The sequence below is a fragment of the Alexandromys fortis genome, unplaced genomic scaffold (genome assembly GCF_014885135.2).
Source record: "Alexandromys fortis isolate MF-2015 unplaced genomic scaffold, M_Fortis_MF-2015_v1.1 scaffold_1, whole genome shotgun sequence".
Taxonomy (NCBI): Eukaryota; Metazoa; Chordata; class Mammalia; order Rodentia; family Cricetidae; genus Alexandromys; species Alexandromys fortis.
The window spans coordinates 12,370,587-12,389,522 of NW_026067927.1; the positions used below are offsets into that span (position 1 = coordinate 12,370,587).

The 18,936-nt window shown below is 42.9% G+C and overlaps 1 protein-coding gene across 1 annotated transcript in view; it reads right to left on the reverse strand.

Moving 5' to 3' along the window:
* Window positions 1–18,936, reverse strand: part of Tango6 (transport and golgi organization 6 homolog) — a 159,178-nt gene that overhangs the window by 55,512 nt on the left and 84,730 nt on the right. The window contains exon 15 of the mRNA XM_050144150.1: window positions 4,718–4,858. Coding sequence (XP_050000107.1) covers window positions 4,718–4,858 — 141 coding nt within the window. The remainder of the gene's footprint in view (window positions 1–4,717; window positions 4,859–18,936) is intronic.

Here is an 18,936-nt window from a genome sequence, read left to right on the forward strand (position 1 = left end):
AAAGAGGAAACAATCTCATCATCGCACTTTAAGGTTAGAGAGAAACAATCTAAGGTTTTCAAACAACCAACATTAATATATCCTTACAGGAACAACTATCAAATGATAGATATCCCAAAGGCTGTACAAGAGCTGAAGGTACTCCTGTGGAAATGTTAGATTTAAGGAGATTCAAGAAAGCAACAGTCTCATATTATATGCATTCACCTTTTGTGAAGCAGATTTGAACTTATAATAAAATTATCAACGTATAATAGAATTATCCCTCAAGACTGGAAAGACTTGGTTATAGCAGTCTTGAAGCCTGGTCCTCAATTACAATGGAGGATCTGGTGGAAAGATGAGGCTAAGACCATTGAACAATGAAGTAGGGCTAGAGGTATGGAAATCTCCCAAGACCACCTTCATGGAGAGGCAAATTATGCTAATGTACAAAGGCAATCTTTCTATTATGACTATGCCTTGACTTTAGGTTGTACAGCAGCTTTGAATGCTTGGGGACAGAAGTAGAGAAGTAGGAAAGAAAAGTGAGTCATTTACTAAAGTTATACAGGGCCCAAAGGAAACCTTCACAGAATTCTTACAAAGACTGACTTTAGTAGTAAATAGAATGATATCAAATTCAGAAGCTAGATAAATAATTATTGAATGTCTGGCTTTTGAAAATGCTAATGTACAATGTAAATTTGTAAGATTAATATTTATATATATACATTAATTAAACTTTTTGTCATGATATTATTGGTCATATAGAGTACTAACTAATTCCAGAAAAAGGTTTCATCTAACTTTCTGTACATGATTTCAGGTTTGAGTCTCTATCAGTTTTCTGTGGTGAACCATGAACATGCCTAAAAGCAACCTTTGAAATCTCCAAAAGGAGAATGGGGACCCACAATGATTCCTCCAGAACTATGATAACACCACTAAGCTGACAAACATCATCTAAAGGGCAACTTTGAGGTGGCTAGCTGAGATTTTCCAGCCTCAGACTACTCTAGCCAGAACTTGAGACAAAACCCTTCACTCTCCCATTATGCAGAGACTGGAGAAGAAATGATACAGCTATCTCTTCTAGGACTTGACCATTAACCCAAATTTTTCTTTTCAGCATCCCCTAAAGATGCCATCACCCCCAGATTGCAGGAAGTAAATTTAAGTACTTGATGCCCACATTCCCAAGAGATAGGGTGGGTAGGTTTTGGTCATTCAATGGGTTATGGATAATTGCCATCATTTAGGGTGGTTGGTTACAAGTTGTTAATGGTTATGGTTAGGAAAAAAGTTGAACAAAGGAGATTAGATTCAGAGTTCTTGTTTTGAAAAGAAAAAAGGGAGATATGATAGGATATAAGAGCAGATTATTGAATCTATTTTCTCCCATTGGTTTTTCAAGATAGGATTTCTCTGTGTAACAGCTCTGGTTGTCCTGGAACTCACTTTGTAGACCAGGGTAGCCTCAAACTCACAGAGATTCACCTACCTCTATCAAATTTTGCCAAGACAAGGTAGGATAGCCCTTCAGAATATCCTGTTTCACAAAAAGTCAGTCAGACATGCTAGGCTTATAGGCTGAAGATGGATGCCCCAATATTGCAGAGAAACCATGGGTGACTATCCAGGCAGTCAGCTTTTTCTATCATTTCTCATAACTTTTGGAAGTTACTTGCTTGCACTTCCCATTTACTCAGGTAATATTATTTCCTTCCTGGGTCTGTGACAGAGTTGAAGACTTTATAGTTATAGTTTTCCTTATCGCCAGATTCAGAAAAGAAATTCACTAAAGAGTTGTAAAAGTGTATAAATTTAAGAGACATAAAAATATAGTTTTGGTAATGTAAGTTAGAATAAAGTGAATTAAAGACAACCTTTAGGACTTACCAAGATAGGAGAGACATGGTGTATTTTTTCTAAATCTGTCAACTGCTAATGAACTAGACATTGCTGATGTATTTGTTGCCTGTATATAGCATATATATTATACTTATTGTACATAGTTTTTCTTATATTAGTTATAACCTTCTTTCTTATTTTAGACAAAAAAGGGTAAAGGCAGTGATATCTTGTGTGTACTCTAACAAATAAAGCTTGCTGGAAGATCAGAGAGTGGAGCTAGCCATTAGCTAACCGTAGAGGTCTAGAGGTCTGTACAGACAGAGAGGAAGTGAAATGGCTCAGCAGAGAGAGAAATATAAAGAGGGAGGAGACAGGAGGTTGGCCCTTTTTTCAGTCTGAGGATTTTGCAGAGGTAAGAAGTTGCTGTGGCTGGGCGGTGATGGTGTACACCTTTAATCCCAGCACTTGGGAGGCAGAGGCGGGTGGATCTCTGTGAGTTCGAGGCCAGCCTGGGCTATAAGAGCTAGTTCCAGGACAGGCCCCAAAGCTACAGAGAAACCCTGTCTCGAAAAACAAAAACAAAACAAAAAAGAAACCAATCAAAGTAAACTGAAAATGATAAAAAAACAATTCAGAAGATTGCTTATCTCTGGGGCAGGCACAGACTAGAAAGGGCAAAAGGAAGTTTTGGGGGGTCATTTCTAATTTGAATAGTAGTTAAGTAAACTGAATGTCATAAAATTGTACTCTTGATATTAGTGTACTATAAACATTGCTGGTTATATAGAATACCTTGAAGGGTTCTTGTTTTGTTTTTGCTTGTTTTGCTTTGATTTTTGAGATAGCTGCCAATATATAGCCCTTGATAACCTGGAATTTAATATATGGACCAGGCTGGTCCTGAACTCACAGAGATCTGCCTGCCTCTGCCACCACATCCAGTCCAAGTTTTAAAATAGAAGGAGAAATGAACTCTTGTTGAGTTCTCCCACCACCACCCTGTACAGCTAGGAGCTAGAGGATGAGGCCAAGAGAGGGGCATTGTACTGAATCCTAGCTCCTTTCACACCACTACACACTGCTGAGGGTAAGAAGGAGTAAGGCCCTGAATGCAACTGGGGTGTGCATTAGGCAAGCGTCATCACATTGGTGCTCACACGGACCTCCACAACATTAGCAAAATAAGAACACTGCTTGTGCCATATGAATAAGCCCTATTTCCCTTGAAAGGACTTTAAGTCATTTGCTCTATGCACCCAGCACATTGGCACAGGTGACTGCACCTCATCCAAGAAGCTGAGGACCAGAGTCTTTCAGATTTCATAATTTTCTGAGTTTTGTAATATCTGGATATGTATAAGTATAAACACAAAATTCATTTTTGTTTTGTATACCATTTGTATGCATAAAATGAAAGTAATTTTACTTAAAATGTTTTTTGAATAAAACAAAGTTTTGTAGTATGGAATTTTCTAGTTATGACATCATAAGAAGTATTCAAAAAGTTCAGATTTTGGACCATTTGGGAGTCTAAATTTTCAGATTATGGATGCTGCACCCAGGATGTGAATGAGACAGTTAAAGCTGTGACTAGCCAGGAGGAATGGAACACCCTTTAACCCCAGAACTCGGGAGGCCAAGGCAGGTACATCTCTGTGAGCCTGAGGCCAGCTTGGTCTGCAGAGTGAATTCCAGGACTACATAGAGAGAGTCTCAAAAAAACCCAAACAAGCAAACTAAAGCTATGACTGTGCTCGAGGCTGGAAACTCAGAAAAGTGAGGTGCAGGGAGTAGAGCTGCCAGAATTCATGGGATTTGCCTTGAAATGACAGGGCTGCCTGGGAAACACGGTTAACTACAGATACCTGCAGAGGAGCAGAGCCTCTCTCCAGTAAGCCCATCCTTTATCTCCCATCGCAGAAAATGACCTGGCTGCTTGATGTGAGCTGAGCCACCTCTCCAGTGCCCCCTTATGTTTCTGGTTTTGGCTATTTTTGCAGTACTGGAGATTAAACCCAAGCCCTCATACAGTTTAGGCGAGCACTCTATCACTGAGCTACATTCCCCCATCCCTCTTTTAACTCCTGAAATAGGGTTTCACTAAGTTACCCAGGTTGTTCTTGAACTCATTCTGTAAACCAGGCAGGACTTGAACTGTGATCCCCCACCTCAGGCTCTTAAGTAGCTGGGATTCCAGTTCTGTACCACTAGGTCCAGTTGATTCCCTTTAATTTTATTATTCAAAATATGACCTTATTTAGTATGAATATCCTCTTTTATACATGTGAACACTAAAGCACCAAGAAGCAAAGAAACATTCCCATGATCACTCAACCAGCTAGAAGCAGCTCAGTATTTGAATCCAGGAAAGACAATCACCACTCTCAGTCTGTAGGCAGGGAGCAACTCCTTCAGGGTGCTTCAGCTCTAGCAGTACCACTCTCTGGCGAAGGAACCCTGACAAACTGCTGAAGGTCTGAGTCACATTTCATTCATCCTGGATCTAACAACAGCCTGTTTAAAGGACTTGTTGGGCATGGTGGGGTGTATCTATAATCCTAGTACTCTAGGATGAGGGAGCAGACTGTGAGATGGAGGCCTGCCTGAACTGTTGAGTGTATCTTAGGCCAGCCTGGTTTGCAATCAAGAGCCCATTCTAATCACATAGACCCCAGGGAAACAGCTCTTCGGGAGGGAAACTAAGCAGCTATAGGAAAATAAACAATCTTCTCAGTTTTACTTGCTCAATATGTGCGCAATTCCTAAACAGTTCGTCACCACCCCTGATCTGCTAGTAGGATGAGCCCTCTAATACACAAAGATTTTAAAACCACACTGCTTTGTTTCAGAGGATGAGATGAAAAACAAACAAAAAACTCACCTAATGCTCTGACAATTCGCATCAGGACCTCTCCAACTTTCATTCTGGTCTCTGGAGTGTGCTTCTCTTTGCCACTATCGTATTTGGCCAACAGGTCAACCAAGATTTCTTCAGGGTACACATCTGAGAGAAGGGCAACCCCTGAGGTCCAAAACAGAAAGACGGAACTCATTATTTAGGACAGAAAGGCAAGTAAATCTAGATATCATGCATGTGATGGGGTGAATACGAAGATTTATTTATTTTTACATTTATTAATGTGTGTGTGTGTGTGTGTGTGTGTGTGTGTGTGTGTGTGTGTGTGTGTAGATCAGAGGATGAGTTGCAAGAGCCAGTCTGTCCTTTCACCTGCGTCCTGGGTATTGGACTCAGGCCATCAGGTTTACTCTCTGAGCCATTTCACCAGCCCACACCTACACTGTAGCTCTTAAGGTCACAGCTGCTCTCTGTAAGTGGAAGGTGGTGACTAGGCATCCAAATTCCTAGACTTGCTAATCCTAGGCAGGGCTCTAATGTACTCTTACTGACATTCTATGATCTCTGGGCTATGGAAAATCCAGTATAGGCTAGATGACTACAAGTCATGGCTGGCTTTGCACCATGATCGTCAGCCCAAAGCACAGCAGTGCTCCATGCCTTTACTACAGCTCTTCAATACAGTGTGATGTCCCTTGTAAAACTGAAACTGTGAGAGCATTGTTCCTAAGGATACATTTTCATGACAGGTATTAGATCTCAGCTTACAGTTGATTTCCTGGATCCCGTCCCCCATCCATACTAGGCCTCCACAGTATGTACGAACAAGAGTGCAATCACATCTGAGCCCAGCTCCACATTCACCCCAGCCAGAAAAACGAGGGCTGCATGTTTTGGAAGTCTCCCTGCTTTTACCTCAACCTCTCAGGTCCTCAATGTCAGGTCTGCTTTTTCTCAGCAACCTTTTAATTGTTCTGTCTGCTTCTGTCTTTATTCCTTACCACAGTGGGAACAACTTTTTAACATGCACATCAGGCCCCTTCATTCTGCCCTGACCTCTCAATGGGCTTCCCTTTTCCCCTTCCCTGAATATGCTCCCTCTTGCCCTACCCTCTCTCCATGATCCAAGAACCAAGGAGGCCTTTTTGAACATGCTATCCTTTGCTCCCTTGTCCTGAGCAATTCTGCCCACCTAGTTGTTTGGGGGTTTTGTTGTTATTGTTTTGTTTGTTTTTTAATTTTTTTGTGTTTTGTTTCTCTAGACAGGGTTTCTCTGTATAGCCCTGGCTGTCCTGGAACTTGTTTTGTAGACTAGGCTGGCCTCCAACTCACAGAGATCTGCCTGCCTCAAGAGTATTGTGATTTACAGTGTATGCCATCACCACCTGGCTGTTTTTTTAGATATTTATTACAGCAATCTGCTTCTGCCCCTGTATCTGGGCCTCACCTCCTCTGTTAGAGCAGGGGCTTCTCCTTGGAGAAGGCTGCCAGCTTGCTCCAGACCGCCTAGCCATATCCTGTTTTTAAACATTAAGTGGCAGCCTCCTTCCACTAGCACTTGACCCTTCTTGCCTGGCTTATTTTCTTCTTAGCACACAGTGCTGCTGTTCAGTTCACATAAGCCCTTATGGATTGTTTGTTCTTTTTTTCTTAGAATGCAAACTGCACGAAGCCAAGGATTTTGTTTTATTGCCCACTGTATCCCCTAGAAACGGGCCAGCACACAGTAGGTGTTCAATAAGTATTTGCTCAATGACTCAATGAATGAATGAGTAAAAATGGCTCGAAGAGCCACATGTGGTTGTAATCATAGTACTCAGAAGGACCACAAGTTTGAGGCCAGTCTGGGCTACATATACCAGATCCCAAGGCAGCCTGGGCTGCTAAGTGAAACTGTTCCAAAAGCCATAAAGGAAAGGAGGAGAAAAAGCAGGAGGAGGAGAAGGAAGAGGAGGTGGTAATGGTGGTGGCGGTGGCAGCTACAATGGCTCAAAAATAATTATGATAGAAATCCCGAAATTCATAGAGGACAGGGAGGGAGTAAGCATAAGCAACACTCAAGGATCTACAGTATTTTTATTTAGATTTGCCACTCTGTTGTTTAATCTGACTATCTTCAGGAATGTGTGCATATTATTTTCTGTCGTATAGGCTGTGATTACATTCATGTCCACTGTCGTCACTGCACCCGCTGAGGGCTGCACCTGCCTTCCCAGCCTCTTGTCTATCTTCCCCCCACCCCTGTTTCCAAGGAGCTTAGGAAGCCCCTGCATGTGGGCTCACACCTCACACAAGCAGCAGCTCTGCTCATGCAGAGCTTCAGGCTGCAGCAGGAAGAGATGCAGCACTCTGTTGTGTAAGCTGATGAAGAAGTCTTTGGGGGTCCCAGATAGAATCAGGGGATATTCTAGCTTAAGGAAAATGTAAATAAATTGTTTACTAAGAAAGAGAAGGGAAATAGCGTCAAGATTCTGGAAAAACCTCAAAGAAAGGTGAACTGGCACGGGGCAGCTGCAACCCCAGCCAGCTCGCTATCACTGGTGGCCTGCGAGCCTTCACCGCAGCTACTTTTATCCAGGGGCTCACACTCAGATCCAGGGGGCTCTTTCCTTGTAGGAGCAGAGTTGTTACTTTGTCATGAACAATGGGGAAAATGGGGTTTGCTGTATAAAACTCTGATATCTAGCATTCCTGAAGCCATCTTACCCTGGTGTCTCTCCTGCCTTGTTCATTTCTTTCTCTCTCTCTCTCTCTCTCTCTCTCTCTCTCTCTCTCTCTCTCTAGTCTGTAGCAGAAAAGTGATTTACTTCCTCAGACATAGTATTCTGGCTAAACACGCTCAGATGTGTGGCTGTGCACATCATCTACTCTCTCCTGGAACCACCCTGAGGTTCCTTGGGAATCGGTAGTTTCCCCTTTCCCATTCCCTATTCAAGTGTGCTAATAACACACCTGCCTCCCTCTGGGTGGGACTCATACCCCAGGGTGGCAAATTACAAAACTCTGCCCCATCCCAACCATAATGATTCATTCAGGAATGGGCAAGGAGGTTAGGTCCCAGAACCCAGGTTGGAACTCCATGAAAAGGTAGCCGCCACCCCTTTGTTTAAATTAATGTCCTGGAGTTTCCGGTGGCCACTATGATACCCACCCAGCAAGATACCAAAATAGAGCCAAGCTAAGGGAGGAGGGAAAGGGAAAAACCCTGATTGATCCTGAGCTTCCAGGTCTAACTGCTCCTACTTACCTATTTATTTTGGATACATAAGCTAATAAACACTATTTTATGTTTGTCAGTTTTTCTTCCTTCCTTCTATCTTTCTTCTTTCCTTCCTTCCTTCCTTCCTTCCTTCCTTCCTTCCTTCTTTCTAATTCTTCAAACAAAGGAATTCTAAAATACCTTCTGTGCTGGCTAGGTTTATGTCAACCTAACCCAGGCTAGAATGACTTGAGAAGGAACGTCAATTGAGAAAAATGCCTCATTAAGATCAGCTGAGGGCATTTTCTTAATTAGTGATTGCTGGGAAAGGGTTCAGTTCATTGTGGGACCCCGTGGGCTGGGGGTCCTGGGTTCTAATAAGAAAGCAGGCTGAGCAAGTCATAGGGAGCAAGCCACTAAGCAGCACCCTCCATGGCTTCTGCATCAGCTCCTGACTCCAGGTTCCTGTCCGGTTTGAGTTCCTGTCCGGTTTGAGTTCCTGTCCTGGCCTCCTTCAATGATGAACTGTGATGTGAAAGCATAAGCCAAATAAACCCTTCCCTCCCCAACTTGCTTTGGTCATGGTGTTTCATTGCAGCAATAGAAACCCTTACTGGGACACCTCCTTTGAGATTTTTCTTTTCTTTTCTTTTCTTTTCTTTTCTTTTCTTTTCTTTTCTTTTCTTTTCTTTTCTTTTCTTTTCTTTTCTCTTCCTATAATGCTGAAGGTGAAGTTCCACCAGGCAGCATTAACTACTCCCACTCTTCCACAAAAGGGCACCAATGGCTAAGAGCACAGCCCCACTTCCTACAGCCCTGGGTTCAGATAAACTGGTCAAGTTTATCTTCCTTCTAGGCACTCCTCAGACAACTACCAAGGGCTGTCTGACTGCCACTTGAAGTTTTTCTTCCAGAATGCAGCTGTTTTGCCTTAGAGTTTATCTGGGGAATTAAGGAAGTGCCAGCCTTACTCGGCAGATAGCAAGAAGAAGCACATACAAGGTGAAGAGCCTGTGTTTAGTTAGGTTAATTTAGTTTTTGGTGGTTAGTACTTGTAAGTTTTTTTAACTTTGTCATGCTGGGTTGTATTATAACCTACACATGACCTTTGCCCTTCCATTTAGTAATTTCCTTTGTAATTTGAAAATGTGGCAACTTCTGGATCATCACAGGTTTCAAGGAAACAGGACACACCAATCAATCCCTCTAGCAGCAGGATCCAAATGATCCATCAAGGTGCCTTCTGCTCTTCATAGGAGATGGCTGCAGCTGGGGTGCTATGTAGCCAATAAGACACACAGAGAGATGAAGCTGAACCACACTCTGTTCCATGCTTGGGTACGACACAGGACACAGGGGAACTGGCTCAACAGGGAAACTCTTACTCAAAGAACATCTCGTAATAAAACACTAACTTTGCAAAGTAACTATTTGCACATGCCCCCCCCCCAGACTTAGATTTCTCCTGAAATCCATTTGAGCAAAGGAGAAATCTATTTGATCAAAGCAGTGACCTCCACATGATCCCTTAGCATGTTGCCAAATGATCTGTAGAGCCTTTCAGCAGGTGCAGGGGGGAAGGCTCGGCTCATATTATCACAAAGATGGATAGCTCTGAATGGTGATGCTGACTGGATCTATCCCAGGAGCCTGCTAAGCCATCCTGACTTCAAAACTCGCTTTCCCTGGGCAGATAACAACTACACAAAATACTTGCTCAATTTGGAAAACTACATATTCCCTCAAACTCCTTAGGTGCTTCTGCAAACAAGACTGTAAGAGGAACACAAACCACACAGATTGTGTGGCACCTTTTACATGTGTTATTCAGATTAGGCCAATCTACACACAGAGAGTAGATGTAATGGCAGCCCAAGACTGTGAGAGTTGGATAGGAATAACTACTACTGGACGGACACAGAGTATTTCTGAAGTGATTTAAAACATTCTAAAACTAACTGTCAAAATGGTACACATCCTATGACTATAATAAAAGCTACTTAATTGTACACATTTTAAAAAATTGTTTGGGACTGGAGAGGTGGGTCAATGGCTCTTGCAGAGGACATGAATTCAGTTCCTCTAATTCCAGGGGATCTAATGCCTTTGGCCTCTAAGGCCATCACCATTCACACACACACACACACACACACACACACACACACACACACACACCTTTTTTAATCTTTGAAAACAATAGCTGGGTATGGTGACACATGTCTAAATCCCAGCCCTTGGTGGTAAGTGTTGTTACTATTGATTTAAGGAAGAGTCTCACAATTTAGGTCAGGCTACTGAACTTCTGATCCTTCTGCCTCAGTTTCCCCAATGCTTGATTATAACAACATACTACCAAACTCTATTCCTTTTTTTCTTTGTCTCTTTCTCCCCACCCCCCACCCCTGAGACAAGGTTTCTCTGCACTAGCTGTCCTGGAACTCGCTCTTGTAGACCAGGCTGGACTTGAACTCACAGAGATCCACCTGCCTCTGCCTCCCAAGTGCTGGGATTAAAGGTGTATGCCACCACCGCCCAACAAACTCTAATTTCTTGTATGTACAGATTGTTTGTTTGTTTTTTCTATGCTGGGGATTGGCCCCATGGCCATTTATTACATCTCTACCTTAAATTGTACACTTCATATAGATGAACCCTAAAATAATTAACTATAGTATCTTAGAAAATTATTATCTACATGTGTTGAAACATCACATAGTGCACCATGAACATAGACAACTTAAATTTTTATTATATTTATTTATGGATGTGTGTGTACATGTGTCATGGTGAGTATGTTTAGGTCAGAGGACAACTTTTAGGAGTTGGTTCTCTCCTTCTACCATGTTGGTTCCAGGGATTAAACTCAGGTCACTGACCTTGGCAGCAGGTAGCAGGTGCCTTTACCCACTGAACTAAAAAAAACTCAATTTTTCTTTTCTTTTCTTTTCTCTCTCTCTCTCTCTCTCTCTCTCTCTCTCTCTCTCTCTCTCCTTCGAGATAGGGTTTCTCTGTAACTTTGAAGCCTGTCCTGGAACTAGCTCTTGTAGACCAACTCACAGAGATCCACCTGCCTCTGCCTCCTGAGTGCTGGGATCAAAGGCGTGCATCACCACCACCCTGCTATCTCTCTTTTTAAGACAGGATCTCAGCCAGATACATACAGCACGGGCTATGCAGAGAAAGTCTGTCTTGAAAACCCAAAAAAGAACAAGAAGATGATGATGGTGACAACAATGACGACAGGATTTTACTACACAGTCCTGGCTGGCCTGCAACTCACTATGGAGGCCAGACTGGCCTCAAACTGCCTCCCAAAGTACTAGGATTAAAGGCCTGTATACCCACACCTGGAACCTTTATATTTTTATCTATTACATAAAGATAAATTTCTTTGGTTCTTCTTTCCTTTTCTTTTCTTTCTCACATAGCCCAGGCTGAGGATGACCTTGAACTTCTCATTCTCCTTCACCCCTCTCCCAAGTGCCCAATAAATCTAAAATGAAACCTAAAAAAACTATTTCATATCTTCTATTTTTTTAGATCTCTGGATAGATAAAAACAGGATAAAATAGCCTGGCATATCTCGAATGTTAAGCGAAGTACACTGCCAAGGGCAGAGTTTCAGCTCCAAACAGGCTTTGGCTGCCCCTGCAGTGTAAGAGAAAATGACTTCCTATCAGTGAGCTAAATGAGGAAAAAGTCAAGTATTTCATATTTCGTAGAATGTCTTGCAATCTTAAGAAAATGGCCTACAAGTTTAAAAACAATTTAAATTCTTCATTAAGTCAAAAATTCTACTCTAAGAATTTATTCTAACACACACATCAGTACAAATAGGTAATTATTATGCATAAAAGCATTGCTGTAGCACTATTTATAATAGAAATGACTCAAATCAAATTAACTGTTCATGGAGAGCTGGTTAAATCACAGTCATTCATCCAGTGAAATCTGACGTACCCCTCCCCCACAAAAATGAAGCAGCAGCTTTTTAAGAGCTGTTATGAAATCAATTCCAAGCTCCATTATTAAGCGAAAGCTGAGATTTAGAACAGTGTGTTCAGAATTCAACTGTACTTAAAACAGAGGAAACACACACTTATCAAATAGTCCCAGAATAGACATGGAAGTCTAAGCTACATTTGTGACCAAATGTGGCATAACAACCATAAACATCTATGTTTTCATCGTCCTTAAATCTCACTCAAGTGGCAATGAAGAGAGGAGAGGGGAAGGAAGGGGAAGGGCGAAGAAGGGGAGAGTTGAGGGAAGGGAAGGAAAGGCGTAAGTCCACCAATGAGGAAAAGGAGACCAAGACAAGTCTGAAATATGGAGAAATAGACTGAACATGGAGCAGAACAATACGTGTTTGGCAGGGCTGCTGGGTCATTTGGATAAATTTAGTCACGAAGTACTTGGAAAAGGAAGCAAATATAGGAGACAGGCTGATCATTGAGCTTGGCTCACTGATAGACATCACACAGTCAGCAGCAAACACTGCCCAAGATATAGTTAAAAATTAGAATGTAGGGGGCAGGGGGGAGGGCTCAACAGATGCCCCAGTGATTAAGGGATTGTGTTAATCTTGGAGAAGATCCAGGTTCTGTTCCCAGTGCTCAAACAGCAACTTAAAATCATAACAATCAGTTCCAGGGGATCTAGCGCCCTTTTCTGGCCTCTGTGGACAAGTCCACACTAAGTGCATGTACATATATGTGAGCAAAACACTCACACATACATTAAAAAAAAAACAACAAATCTCTCAAAAACAAAACAAACAAACAAACAAAAAAAACAGTGGTGGCACCTGCCTTGTTTATAAATCGAGTTCCAGGAAATCCAGGAAAGTCAGGGCTGTTATACAGAGAAATCCTGACTTTAAAAAACAACCAACCAAACAAACAAACAAAAAGCTAAGAAGAATCTAAATATTAGGAATTTTTAAAAAAGGAAATAAAGGAAATAGCTGTATGTGGTAGCATGCACATGTAACCCTAATGCTTGGGAGGTAGAGGCAGAAGGATCCTAAATTTAAGGCTATACTCCACTACATAGTGAATCTGAGTCCTGTCTAGATTATATAAGACTCTGTCTCAAAAAACAAACAAATAAACAAAAAACACAAAAAACCGCAAAGGAAAATATTAGGAGAACCAGTTAGGTGTGAATGTAGCTGCACTTGTACTCAGCCCACATCTAAAGTATAGAAAATGAATAGATAGATAGCCAGGCAGTGGTGGTTCACACCTTTAATCCCAGCACTGGGGAGGCAGAGGCAGGTGGATCTCTGTGAGTGAGAGCTTAGCCTACTTTACAGAGTGAGTTACAAGACAGCCAGAGTTGCAGAGAGAAACCCTGTCTCGAAAATCCAAAAAAAGGAAAGAAAACGAGTAGACAGGGATGGAGAGACAGCTCAGTGATTAAGAGTACTGGTTGCTCTTCCAGGGCACCTGGGTTCAATTCCCAGCACCCACAGGCTGTTTGCAAATGTCTGTAACTCCAGTTTCAGGGAGTCTGACACCCTCTTCTGGCCTTTACAGGCACTGCATACAAGTGGTACACAGACATAATACAGTAAGCAAAATACTCATACATGTAAAAAACTAAAATAATAATTAAAAGAGTAGATAATCCCCATTTTCTTCATCAAGAAAGATCTATATAAGCATTTTATCTAGAACTGGGGAGGTCATTATTAGAAGAAACTATTTTAAAGAAAGAAAGGGAAACCAAGTGGTGATAAACATTTATAATTCCAGCACCCAGAAGACAGATGCAGGAGGATGATAAGTCTTAAACCAGCCTGGACTACACAAAGAAAAACAAACAGGGAGGTGGAAATGATCTCTAGGCCTTCAAAGATAAAGTGAGATAAAGATAGGGCAAAAAAAAAAAAAAACTGTGTTCAAATAGTTGGCATAACCACAGGCCAGTGACCCCAACACTAAGAAGGCTGCAGCAGGACTTTCAAGTTCAAGGACAGCCCAAGATGCATAATGAATTATAGACAAGCCTAGGCACCTGAGGGAAATGCTGTCTCAAAAGGCCAAGTAATAACAGCAACAACAAAGAACTGTGTTCAACACAATTAACAAATTTATTTAGAAAACTAGAAAAACAAGAAAATGTGTGTTTGTAAGGCAAGTTCTAATTTGAAAGAACAAAGAATAATAGTTGAGGGGAAGTGGTCAGCTGAGTTACTCTGGTAGCTCCAGCATTTGGGAGGTAGACAGGAGGCTCCTAAATCCAAGGCCAGCCTGGGTTATGTAATAAAGTTCAAAGCTAGCCTGATAGAAGAGAAGAAGAGAAGAGAAGAGAAGAGAAGAGAAGAGAAGAGAAGAGAAGAGAAGAGAAGAGAAGAGAAGAGAAGAGAAGAGAAGAGAAGAGGACATAAGACACAAAAATCCTTCTGCATCACCAATATGTGTTGGCCTCTCTTGTGGCTTAAGGGAGACCACATCAGGAGGAGGAGGTTGTGCCTCAGCAAGATGTGCTGGCTGTTACATGGGGGTTCTCATTAAGATGGAAGCTAAGGATAATTTCAACACTACACTAAGATTCCAGGAAATTGCACAAACTGGGGAATCTGGTTATTATATCAAGGAAGTGTGGGGAACTCAACTGGATAGTGGTTGTCTTTGTAATTACAGTGAATGACAACATCTAGCATGCCCATATGATGTTCAGTTACTCCAAGGCTCCAAAGTTGTACTAATTACAGACAGGTTCCAACAAATTCCTACAGATTCAGGATGAGTGAGTGTTACTCAAGTCTGAGGAAAAGCAGGAATACACTAAGGAGCCTTGATGGCCAACCGTTGAACATCTGTATGAATGAATATAGGGCAGCTACCTCTTGAATTTTTCACACTTCCGTGTGTGGTGTGTGTGTGTGTGTGTATGTGTGGGTACGTGTACATGCAAGCATGTCATGGACAGCATGTGGAAATCATAGGACAGCTTGTTAGAGTTACTTCCACTAGGTGGGTTCTGCAGAGTGAACTCAGATCATCAGGTTTTGCAGCAAGTGCGTTTACTCACTAAATTATCTCAGCAAGCCCTTTAATAAGGATTCAAGTAATAATTCATACACTAAGGTAACACTGAGGAATCTGTTTAAATGGTGTCCTAATTTCCACTTTGGAGAGGAAAAAGTAAAAACTTGTGAATAATCTGTGTTTACAGACAACCACACTTATTGAAATCCCTTGAATTGTAAAATTACACCATTTTTCCTTTTTTAAACACTTAATGAATTTGTTCTTTGATAATTTTATACACATTTACCCTGCATTCTGATTATTAAACCACCCTCCCTTCTAATTTTTTGAGGCAAGACAGAGGCTCATGTAGCCCAGCTAGTCTTGAACTCATATGGTGCCTAGGCAGTACTTGACCTTCTGATCCTATCCACTCTTGAGTGCTGGGAACACAGGTGTGACCTTGATCATGAAATTGCTCTGTACACGCCTGCGCTGAGAGTCAGAAATCAACACGAGGTGCTTTCCTTAGTCACCATCTGCTTTACTTTCTGAGACAAGATCTCACAGTGACCTTATCAATCAACTAGACTGACTAGTGAGCCCCAGAGAGCCCCCGTCTCTGCCTCCCCAGGGCAGTGAGCCCCGGAGAGCCCCCGCCTCTGCCTCTCCAGGGCAGTGAGCCCCAGAGAGCCCCCTGTCTCTGTCTCCCCAGGCTAGTGAGCCCCGGAGAGCCCCTGCCTCTGCCTCCCCAGCAGTGGGATCACCAGTGTGCATGGTCATATCTGGTCTTCGTGTGAGGTCAATCTCAGGGCCTCACACTTGTGCAGGATGTGCTTTACCGAACGAGCACTCCCCTACCCCAGGAAATATTGCTCATAAAAAACTAAGAGCAATCCACTAAGGCACAGTGAGTGTGTTACATACGCCTGCATACACCAAGCACTGCATATGCATCCGCGCTATTAGTGCACTAGACAATCATGTAAAGAAGACCCCATTATCATTTCTAATTTTTTTACTGAGGGAGACAGTGAAGAACAAGAGCTGAGAGCAGAGCTGACATCCTCTACACTCGGTTGCTCTGCCCCACCACAGACCACCTGGCAGCAGTGCCCATAGCACAAGCCTCATGAGCACTCTAACCCTAGAGACAGCAAACCTCACACTTTCAAGTTCAGGTAACATTAGCCTCCCTCCAGGACAGGCGCTTTCTGAAGGACTCGGAGGTTCATTAAGGAGAAGCATCTTACACTCTGTATCCAAGTACACACTCACTGGGTCCAGCTGGGCTCCCTGGGGACTACCTTTTCTCACTTGGAATATTATTTAGCTTGTGAAAAAGGGAGATAGTGATGTTAATAAAATTTATAAATGATCTAATGTGAAATACTGCCAGCAAGTCACACAAAAGGGACATGGAAAGTGAGGGCTTCAGTATCTCTTTAACCAGCTACCCAAACTCTGCACCCCACAACAGCTTTACAGGCCCAAATACAAAGACTGAACTGCAAAGCACACAGTCTGCCTTGTTAGGGCTACCTCTACCAAGCAAGAACATACGGGCGAGCTCAGAGAGAAGCACTAAGAGAGCAGACATCCAGACAATCATCAAGAGGGCTGTAGAGACCGCTCAGTGGGCACAGTACTCACTATGGAAGTGTGAGGACTCAGGTTTGAATCCTCAGAAGTCATGTGATGCTGGCTAAGGTAGTGGACATCTGTAATCCTAGTGCTCCCGGGGTGAAATGGAACAACAGAGACCAACTGTTATATTTCTGCTGGCCTTCCCTGTCACCTGGGTACCCTGTCCTTTTAAGAGACAAGCTCTGCCCACCCTCAATTGCCCCCATTTGCCACCTAGGCGAGCTGATCTTGCTTCTCTCATCTCCCCTCTCTCTGTCAGTCCTTCTTCTGAAGAGGCAGTCTCTGCCTCGTCCTTCCCTTTCTTCCTCTTTCTTCTCCTTCTCTGTCCCTCCATCTCTCTCTTTCTCCCCTCCATAACCCTCTTACCCAAATACCTTATACCCTTCCCAATATCCACTAAATAAACTCTATGCCCAAGCTCTCTCTCTGCATGGTGTATCTGTCAGTCTCCCACCTACCACGGGTCCCGTGCCATGAATCATAACACCAACTCAAATACGGTGGAAATCCAGGACTGACAGCTGAAGTTGATCTCCTACTGGAACATGAGCATTGTGGTGCACACAAGTGTGTATACAACAACACAAAGGTGTTCACACATATCATGCACACACACACATTCTCTCTCAGTCACACACACACACACACGAAGGAAGGAAGAAAGGCAGGAAGGGAGGGAGGGAGGAAAGAAAGAAGAAAGGAGGAAGGGAAGGAGGGGGGAGGAGGGAAAGAAGGAAACTGTCAAGAACATGATGATGCTCAAGCGTGTGCTATGTATGAACAATGAAGCCCTAATGTACTGATTGAAACCGAAAGGGAAGGAACGAGGGAGGGAGGGCACAGCTTTGAAGGTAATCACTGCTCTGTGTATTCAAAGCAACTTGCATTTCAGCTGATCATGAGTGAGAAATAAAGACGTCACTCATTTGATTCTCCTGAGACTATTTTCAGGGATCATTTCTATAGTTCATTAAATTCTCTTCACATAGCTTTCACAGAGTGAAAATGCACCAAAAGAGACATTTACTGGCAAAAGGCACAGGCGGCTCCTGATGCTGCAGGAAACTTTAGCTGATTCACTCTTGAGTCAACTTCAGGGAAGAGGCCAGGTAAGAAATAAAACCCTTTCTACACGTCCTGCAAACCTCAAGCCAGGCAGTCATGACAGGAGCGGCCAACCCGAGCCTTGGGTTCCCAATGGCATTTTACCTCCAGCCTACAGAGAAGCTGCTGAATCGGCACAGCTGACTGAGGAAGTCACTTGGCCTAAAGCTCCGGCAAGATGGGGCTCATCTTCCACTTGCTCCAGCCAGTGACAGACAGGACAGAGGGGTTTCTTAAAGTGCCCCCTTTCCTTAATTACACCTAGAGATGTTCTAATGAGATGATTGGACGAGCACTGCTGACAGGCACTCCAGGCTAGAACTGGCTTGGAGAAAGTGATCCCTGCAACAGCAGCAGCCATGGCATGCAGGCTCATAATTGCAGCAGCATTAGAGACTAGGCAGGGCTACTGCTAGCCCCCGGCAGAACCTTCTCTCCTGAACACACACACAAGGACACTGCCTATAACCTCAGGAGTAACCACAGAGTTACTTACTACAGATTTCAATCCTGAAGTAAGTCCAACTTATAATAAGATGTATACAGAGCTGACATTGTGGCTTAGGGGTAGAATATTTGCTTAGCATGTGTGAGGCCCTGGGTTCAATTAAAGGCACAGCAAAAGGCAAGCAGAATAAGACATCTGTAAGTAGAGGAGAAAGGAGAACCATTAAAACTTAACTTTAGGTGCTAGAAATAAGACTCAGCAGTTAAGAGCACTAGTTGCTCTCCCAGAGGATCTAGGTTTGATTCCCAGACCCACAGCTACAGTTGTCTGACTCCAGTCCCAGGAGATACAATGCCCTCTTCTGGCCTCCAAGGGCACTGCACACACGTGGTTTATAGCACACATTTAGGCAAAACACCCACATACTTTAAAATATATATATCTTTGTCTCTATAGACAAAAAACTTGATTCCCTCCCACAGTGATAATATGGCAGGAACTGTAAAAGATTTAAACATGACAAAGAAGTATAAAGTAAAACAAAATTTCCTGGCTTTACTGATAGACACCTGTGATCTCATGGTTTGGGAGGTTAAGGCAGGAGGGTAAGAAGTTTGAGGCCAGCTTGGGCTTGATCAGCTTTAGACCAGCCTGGGCTACAATGAGATCCTGACTTAAAAACCACAAACAAAGACTCAAATTCTAATGTTTAAAACTTGAATATAAGTATATTTATTGAATAGTTGACATAGAAAAATAATTAGCCAGCCAGGCAGTGGTGGTGCACACCTTTAATTCCAGCACCTTGGGAGGCAGGGGCAGGCGGATCTCTGAATTCGAGGACAGCCTGGTCTAGAGAGTGAGT